This window comes from Cimex lectularius, unplaced genomic scaffold (genome assembly GCF_000648675.2).
Source record: "Cimex lectularius strain Harlan isolate CLEC.00 unplaced genomic scaffold, Clec_2.1 scaffold6, whole genome shotgun sequence".
NCBI lineage: Eukaryota > Metazoa > Arthropoda > Insecta > Hemiptera > Cimicidae > Cimex > Cimex lectularius.
The window spans coordinates 3578520-3587698 of record NW_019392677.1 but is presented as its reverse complement, the minus strand read 5'-3'; the positions used below and the strand labels follow the sequence as shown (position 1 = coordinate 3587698).

General features: G+C 34.2%; 1 protein-coding gene across 1 annotated transcript; it reads left to right on the top strand.

Moving 5' to 3' along the window:
* The first annotated feature begins 240 nt into the window (after positions 1 to 240).
* LOC106673618 (guanine nucleotide-binding protein-like 1) lies at positions 241 to 8333 on the top strand. Its single transcript, XM_014405800.2, has 12 exons — positions 241 to 333; positions 491 to 664; positions 731 to 842; positions 5161 to 5371; positions 5444 to 5584; positions 6128 to 6437; positions 6503 to 6588; positions 6730 to 6855; positions 6919 to 7044; positions 7115 to 7262; positions 7495 to 7635; positions 7714 to 8333. Exons 2-12 carry the CDS (start codon positions 586 to 588, stop codon positions 7971 to 7973), a joined length of 1740 nt encoding a protein of 579 aa, XP_014261286.1. The 5' UTR covers positions 241 to 333; positions 491 to 585; the 3' UTR covers positions 7974 to 8333.
* Positions 8334 to 9179: the final 846 nt, after the last annotated feature.

Sequence of the window (9179 nt, the reverse complement as noted above, 5' to 3'; positions counted from 1 at the left end):
CAGATAAATCAGGAATACAGCCAAATTTCTCCTTTTTCACCTTCTTGAATTTACTTTTAAATGTGCCTCGTATCACTTTGTTAATTAAAAAAAAAAAAAAACATTTATCGTGTCATTTGCAAGACATGAAATACATGCGTTTAGTTTTGAACTTTATATTCACTGGAATATGCAATAATCTGTTGAACCTTCCTACAATACACGATACAAGCTGAGAAAATAGCAGAATTTCGCGTTTTTCTAATTATTTTTTGAGTTTTTATTTTTAAAAAAGGTAAATTATGAAGTTACAAAGTATTTTTCAAGTCAATTCTAAGAAGGAATTACATGAGTGTAAGTTCTAGAAGGGTCATTAGATAATGAGACAACTGCATGTGTCATGATGTTATATATTACTCAGATCAACTATAAGTATATTGTTGATTAAATTTAACAAATATTTATTTAAATACTAAATAATAAAAAAAGGGATGTTTTTTCTGATTTCCAGGCAGCCTGCAACTTGACGGGAGGTAGCCCACGTGTTTACCCTAGTAGAGCAGTAGGTCGTAAACTCTTTTATCACATGTTACACACCAGACGTTTATGCTGCTGATGGCACCCCAAAGGAAGAAGCCCTTCAGCGGAAAGGCGAAGAAAGAACAGCTCAAAGCTAAAAAACAGGGTAAACTAAGGTCCATCCGGACGATAAACACTTTTTGACTCTGCTTACTTTTTTTTTCGTTTTAAGGAAAGAGGATGCCGAGTCTGGTGATGAGCAGGAGCAGCGATGATGACGAACCGGCTGTGCAAAGGATCAACAGACAACCGACCAAAGGGCCTGGAAAGTCCAACGTCAACAGGTTCGATTTTGTTGAATCATTAATTCATTTATTTATTTTAAAGGTACAAGGGCTTTAAAAGCTCCTTTACACGTACATACATTCGTCGTGGATTTAGTCTTTTAAATATAGTTAAGCTGCGTTTTCCTAGCAACGGGTTTCGTCATTGCAGAAGTCGGAATTCGAAGTCGTGATGACTACGTAGGAACCGACTAACCCATAGAACAACTTGATCCAGTGTTGTGTATGTAGTATATAATAATAAATAATATCTTTATTTCGCAAGCTCATTCTGCACCATTTTAAAGTCTTGCGGAATTCATGTAACCTCAATTAAAATATATACGGGACATTCTAACCTTACGAGCATGGTGAAACATACATTTGTGATGATGGAGGGGAAGTGCACTTGGATTTTGGCAATTATGAAAGATTTTTGGATGTGACTTTACAAGCGATAACAATATAACAACAGGTAAGATACATCAACATGTGATACTAAGGAGGAAGAAGCAACTAAGGGGGTCGCGGTAGCCGAGTGGTTCAGGCGTCAGACTCTAGGCTAGTAGATCTTGCAGTCGTGGGTTCGATCCCCACCATCGCCTCTGGACTTTTTCTGACAGGGACCGGTGGCCGCAATTGAAAGAAATTGACACGGCACTCATCAATGGAAGGGGCGGGATTGGATCTCAGCGACCCTGAATTTGGTCCCAACCCCCTTCAAAAATGAGTTTCTTCGATGGAAGAACACCGGTACAACGGGGGCTCAAGTTCAGATTTGTGTTGCGAGCACTCCCCCAAAATATGGAGCCAGGGATAAAGTACAATAAGCTGTACAGCTCAGCTGCAGTGCTCAGGAGGGAACTCCTCCAGTCCCTGGTATCAAAAAAAAAAAAAGAAAAAAAAAAAGAGGCAACTACCTAAGGAAAACTAGGTCGAGATATATCTTGATCCATAGGTCTGTCAGAAAGTACAAACCAAATAATTTTGTAAAAAAATAATCCTTAATGCAAATTCTTAGGTTATTAACAGTATATGGCTGTCCTAAGCCCCAACTTTTAATAAGTTTAACAAGGTCTTCAGTCAGGTGGTATATCCAACTTAAAAGGGGATTATCGAGATAATAACTTGCCAAATCAGAATCTGGCATTAAGAGAGGAAAGTAATTGTGTTTGGTTTATAATTATTTGTAACTTTGAATTCGTTAAATTCTAATCCAAATAGTAGAAATTAGGAAATAAAATATGTACATAATAAATAAGTGATAACATTTACATACAATAAAACAAAATTAAAATATTTTACAACAAATAAAGTAATGAAGTTATGATATAAAGTATTAAGTTAAAAAAATTAAAATACAAGTAATTAAGAAATGATGTGTGGTTAATTAAGGATTATTATGTTACATGAACAGTGAACCAAACTCAATTGAAAATAAAAACTACCTAGGGAAAACTGTACAAGTTGTTCCTCGTGTGACTGATACGATCCAAGAATGGGTTGAAAAAGTGGCAAACCATCCGGTGAGCGAAGAGAGCAAAAAAACCTGATTTTTGCATCATCGAACTGGGTGGAACGATCGGTGACAGTGAAGGAATGCTGTTTGTTTTGGCTTTTAGGCAATTTCAATTCAGAGTGAAGCAGGAAAACACTGTGCACATGTATCACTTGTGCCTCAGCCTAAATCTGCTGGAGAATCAAAAACGAAACCAACCCAGGCTAGTGTGAAGGAACTGTGAGGATTTGGTCTTTCAACAGACCTCATCGTTTGCCGTACTGAATGCAGAAAATGTCAAATCAAAAATATCTATATTCTGCCATGTTCCACCAGAGCAAGTACTATGTGTATCTATGATGTTTCTCCTATATACCGAGTGCCCCTGTTGATGGATGAGCAAGTAATTGTTGAATTTTTCAACACTAGATTAAAACTGAACATTCCTTTGCCAAAGCCGAGAAAATTCATGAGACAATTGCACAGGTTTGATGCACTGAGAAAAAAAAATGAATAAAGGAACTTTATTTGTTCCACATCCAATAATGTATAATTAAATTACAGCCACTAAATAAGTACCATTATGGCATGGAAAAGTCCGTCTGCTGGAGTTGAATGAAAACAGGATAACAAAAGTGCAGAATAATACAAAATGTAAATTGAAAAAAGAACTTATGACTTGAACAGGATAAGGAATAAATTTAAAGAGAATATTAAATCAATTTTACCAAACTTGTGCGCCAGGCAGAAGCCAAAGAAATGAAAAAATAGAAAAAGATTCAATCTAAACAGTAAAAGTTATGAAATAAAATATGTACATAATAAATAAGTGATAACATTTACATTCAATAAAACAAAGTTCAAAATGTGTGGTGTTTAGTGACCGTTAGATAATGATTATTCGGAGATTGTGAGATGCGGTCTGGTGTGACGTAGGTTTTAGAAAAAACGTATTCTTTATCGTACCAACGTTTCGATCTTTAATGAGAACATCTTCAGGGCCTGGGATTTATAAACATTGTTTAAATTTTACAGATACATGTAGGATGTGAAAAAAAGTGAATTTATACAATGCTAGAAAATTTTAGATTAAAAAAAAAATGAATTATACAATGATAGAAAATTGTAGATTTAAAAAAAGAATGATTTATACAATGCTAGAAAATTTTCTAGCATTGTATAAATTCACTTTTTTTTATCTAAAATTTTGTAGGATTGTATAAATTCACTTTTTTTCTGCTTCTTCACCGTATGTATGTATCTGTAAAATTTAAACAATGTTTATAAATCCCAGGCCCTGAAGATGATCTCAATAAAGATCCAAAACGTTGGCACGATAAAGAAAATGTTTTTCTAAAACCTACATCACACCAGACCGCATCTCACGATCTCCAAATAATCAAAGTTCAAAATATTTTACAACAAATAAAGTAATGAAGTTATGATATAAAGTATTAATTTTAAAAAAAAATCTAAAATGTATAGAGTTCTTAAAAATTAATGTGTTGTTGATTAAGGATTATTACAATACATATAGAAAATAATGAATCAAACTTAATTGAAAATAGAAAAGAAGAATTAGTCGAAAATAAAAACATAAACAAAAACAAGCGAAAATATATTTTACATTAAACAATATATGTTTACTTATTATATCAATAAAAAAAAGCACAGTGCAATATACATTATTAATAAATCATAAATATAACAAATAAACAATAAATAATTATGACTCTTGAATTTTCCTTAATGTTGGGCATCAATTTCTTTTATGACCTGAACAGGATAAGGAATAAGCTTAAGAAGAAAACTAAATTAACTTTACCAAACTTGGGCGCAAGGCAAAAGCCAAAGAAATAAGAACATAGAAAAAGGCTCGCCTAGTTTAAGTAATAAAAGATAAGAATTAAAACTTATGACCAGTTGGCATAGGCGAGGTAAGGGTCGCATATAGCAAGAAAAATAGTTGAACAAGGAAAATAGAAAATAATGTAGAATAAGGTAATAAGGCAAGGTATAATTAACAAATCAGTACAACTCTCGTGATAATTGGTAGTGCAGAGGGCCTGGACCATCCAGTCTCAGGTGGGGACAGCTAAGCCTCGCTAGGCCTGCTACTTGGTCAGGTGTGGAGTCTTATGGCAATCCAAGCCATTTGGTTACAAACTTAGTTAAAGAAAAAGAAAAAAACCAAAAATGTGAATAAATAAATTAAGAACAACTATAAAATCTTTGGGCCTCTCGTGTAACAACAACACTGTCGATGGGTGGCCCTCAGAGGGTCTGGCTCTTAGAAGAAGAGTCATCCTCACCAGATTAAGAATAGGCCATACCAAATTGACATACAGACACTTACTTTTAGGCCAAAGTTTGTGTATGTTTCTGGCATGAGAAAAAAGGTTGCTCGATATGTCCCTACTAATTCCTGTTCCTTGATTCCATAGAGCGCGCAGGGATGCCACCTGATTTGATCATTTTGCTTGAGCAGCGGGTATTTGGTCCCCTGTTCCAATTTTTGGAAGAACCGGGGGTTGTTCTGTTGTATGTAGAAATAACAGTTGTGTTTATCTAATTTGTGTTGAGAGTGAATGTATTTATTAGCGTAAATGTGTGATGTGAAATGTGTTATGCCATCATGTTTTTTATTATTCACTTAAATATTAAATAATTATCTATTTATTTATTAATTTATGTATTTATCTATTTATTGAAGTAAATGTGTATTTAGCCTAAAAATTGTAATAATAGTTTAGTCAAACAACAGCACTGTTATGACTAATGGTAGATTATATATATAAAACAAGGTATTACTAAAATATTAATTGATATTTATTCATCCAGGTTTAATCTCCAGTTTCGGAAGGATTCAGAGGCCGAGGTCAAAAAAGGGAAGGAAGAAGCAACAAAGTCATTGGTGCCTGTAAAGCCTGAAGAGCTTGAAATCGAAGCCGAAAAGTACTTTCCTCCTGATCTGAAGTTTCCGACCAGGCCGCCATGGGATTTCAGCATGTCGAAGGAGGAGCTAAACGCTATAGAAAATCGCCACTTTTCCGTGAGACGCAGTGACCAAATAATGTCGAAAATGACACGGGGGAAATAACCAATTGAGGTTATTTATTTTTAGGAGTATTTAAAGAACGTCGAGGAAAAATTCAGAGACGAAAACCTTAGCTACTTCGAACTCAATCTTGAAACATGGAGGCAATTATGGAGGGTCCTGGAGATGTCCGACATCCTTTTAATCATAGTCGATATCCGATATCCGGTACGTTTCCCACAATTAATATTTCTTACACCACAATTAAAGAAATAATGAGTATACGATAAATTGGTCTTGAAAAATCATTATTTCTCAAGGTTTTTAAAGACAATGATCCAAACTAATAAAAAGTATTAAAAAAGAAACATTTAATAGTTATTTTCAATAATATTATAGAAATAATTTATTCTGCCAATTTATTAATAAGCTTTGCAAAATGCATTGAAGTTTCTGCCTCTTCTTGCTAGTTTTGACTGTCAGAACCATTCTGCCACTTCAGTAGGGTTATATGCAGGGTGAGGCTTGCAGTTTAATCAGAGGCAATTGTTTGTAAAAAGATGCGGTTAGCAAAATAACACACAGACTAGAGAAATGAGTCTGTCAGAAAAAAACCCAGTGAGGTAGGCAGACTGATCAAGTTAGAAATAAACTTTAAGCTTAATTTTTTGTTTTACTAGATTACTTCTAATTTCCTAGTCAATAAAAATGTCCAATTTTTTAAAATAACTGTCATTTGTAATGTTCAATGCTACCCGTGATGTTTTTCAGGCTCTGATGTTTCCACCATATCTATATGATTATATCACAAAAGAACTGAACAAAAGTATAATCCTTGTACTCAACAAGATAGACCTGGCCCTGCCGTCTGTCACAGTTGCGTGGAAAAACTATTTCAAAACGAAATATCCAAAAATGGAGATCGTTACGTTTACATCGTTTCCGTCCTACAACCTCCTGCAGTGTTCATCGGTCAAGTCGTTAGGGCTCCAAGTCAGGAGGAGGAAGGTGAAAATGCGCATGGCAGCAGAGGGCGCGCAAAAACTGTATGAGTCTTGTAAAAATATAATCAAAGACGAGGGTGAGTATTTGGTTTGTATATTTTTTTCCTCGTCTTTCTCAGGTAATAAATTATTTCAATTGTAGTCGATATCTCTTCTTGGAATGAAAAAATTAAAGAAGAAATGAATTTAGAATACGATGATCAAGTTGAAATCGGAGAAACGATCAATGTAAGCTATAATCTAATCAATTTACATGATTCACTAGTTGAGTTCATCAGACTTAACCTTAATCTGAGCCAAATTGATGTCGATTTTGGTTCAGTACATCTGACATTGATAAATAACCATTTGACTTTATTAACATTACAGTTAAAATCTCAAGACACCAACTTTTACGAGTTCAAAAAATTTGAAGGTGGAATGGTAACAATAGGTTGCATCGGTCAGCCAAATGTTGGTAAATCATCGCTTCTAAATGCCCTCATGGGTAAAAAGGTATAGTCATTGTTGGAAAATCCAATAGATGAATTTTCATTTCTCAAAGTGTAAATTTGTTAGGTCGTTAGCGTTTCACGTACACCCGGTCATACAAAGCACTTTCAGACCATATTTCTTACATCAAACGTAAGGCTTTGCGATTGCCCTGGTCTAGTCTTCCCATCCCGAGTTCCCAAGGTACTCCAGGTAAGTGTATTATTCAAGTTTATATTATTTGAAACATGTTAATTTTTTTTTTTTTTTTTTTTTTTGGTAGGTGTTAATGGGTTCTTACCCAATAGCACAACTCAGGGAGCCTTACACATCTATAAAATACCTTGCCGAGAGAATCGACCTAGTCAAGATGCTCAAACTAGAGCACCCTACTAATGATGATGAGTGGTCAGCAATAGATATTTGTGATGGTGAGAATACTTTTAAAGCCTATACCATTTTCTTTAATATTTTGTCTAATATTTCTTGATTAGACAATTTGATAGAATATCGAGTTTTGTCTACTGGCAAAATTTTGCTGAAATAATAAAGAAACCTTTGTGTGCTCTAAACATGTTACATCGAGGATCCTTTTAGAAATACGATTTGCTGATATTTAATTTATACAAGGGATAAATGTAATATTTTTTCTTTTGTGGCAAGGTTGGGCCCTGAAAAGAAAATTTTATACTGCAAGGACAGCACGTTTGGATACGTATCGCGCAGCGAACAACATCCTACGTATAACCCTCGATGGAAGAATTATCCTTTGCCTTCTTCCTCCAGGTTATGTCGCTGAGAAAGGTATTTCCTCGCATTCTTTTATGTAAATTTAATTATTTCGACAATCAGATTTTTTTTTTAATATTTGTTTTCTTAAAGAAAAATGGGAAAGCCATCCTGAGGTGGAGTCGGTCGATTGGATCATGGCCAGAGAACAGAACATCGAGGAAAACTCTGACCTTTCTACCGAAGACGAAGAGTCCGAAGACGGCGAGAAAGATTTCCGGGCCAGGAGGATCTTCGCCGGCACGTCCAAGAGCAGGATTGAAGAAGAGAAGGACGATGACGGCGACGACGAAGAAGAAGAAAGCGACGATTTTACAACAGGGAATAAATTTGCAGCTTTACACGACGCTTGAAACTTTCTGTTTGCTAAGTGATATTTCTGCCAAATTTGTATATAACAGCCCTAGGGTTTTTTTTTCTTTTTATAAAGCACGTTAATAATTTTTAAATAATAAACTATCATCGTGGGTTACATTTCAGTTATATTGAAATAAAATCATTTTACGTTTTCTTTAGTAAAAAGAACGCTCTGATTTATAATACGTTTTCATGGCTTGATTTACATTTGAAAAATATTTATTTATCCCATACATAAAGATGGTGCTTCCTTTGTAATTAAAAAAAAAAAAAAAAAAAAAATGGCTAGCATTATTAATAAAACATGAGTATCCACCTACATTGTACATATTAAATGCTTTTCCACTATTTAAAAGCAGTATTCACACACAGTAAATTTGAAGTTGCATCAATTCTTAACATTGAGCATGTAAACAAGCCTAAAATATTCAGAACATTTCAAAGAGCGATGTACCTGTTGGAAATGTTACCAAAATGATTTTAATAATTACGATCGATAACATAAAAAATGCAAAGAAATTAAATTCTTGTAATAAATGTTCATGCAGGAATGTTAAATATATTATCAAGAAGTTTGTTATGCTTATTTGTTCTCTATTGCATAATACTTAACACCTTTTTCTATTTCGTACTCTTATTTTACTAGATTTAGTGTTGTTCACATGAAACTTAAGATATATTTTCCCCCCCGAGCTTTTGTATCAGATATCCCAGCACTAGTTGCCAGAAATTGCGACCAAAATATAGTAAAAGACGTACTTGAAACTTTAGAGTGTTTAAGGTTGATTTGGTACGCACCTGGGGCGATACAAGATTGGAGCGTCGTGGCAAAACAGTGATTGTTGTCATGGTACTTAGATCCATAGGTCTGGAGGGTAACGAAAAGGCGAACCAACCTCTGGATTTAACCACTGCAATCCAGGCTGCTGATGCATAAAAACATCATTAAAAGAAAATAGCAGTCTTGTTTTCAATGGATTGGTGGAAAATTAAGTCGCATAGTTTATTACAAGATGAACGCAAAAAGTAAACAAAAATTTTTTTCTATGTATTTGTACTTGTTTTCAATGGAAAATACCTTGCTGATTGGTGCAAAATTAAGTCGCATAGTTTATTACAAGATGAACGCAAAAAGTTTTAAAAAAAAATTTTTTTCTATGTATTTATACTTGATTTCAATGGAAAATATTCTGCCAATTGGG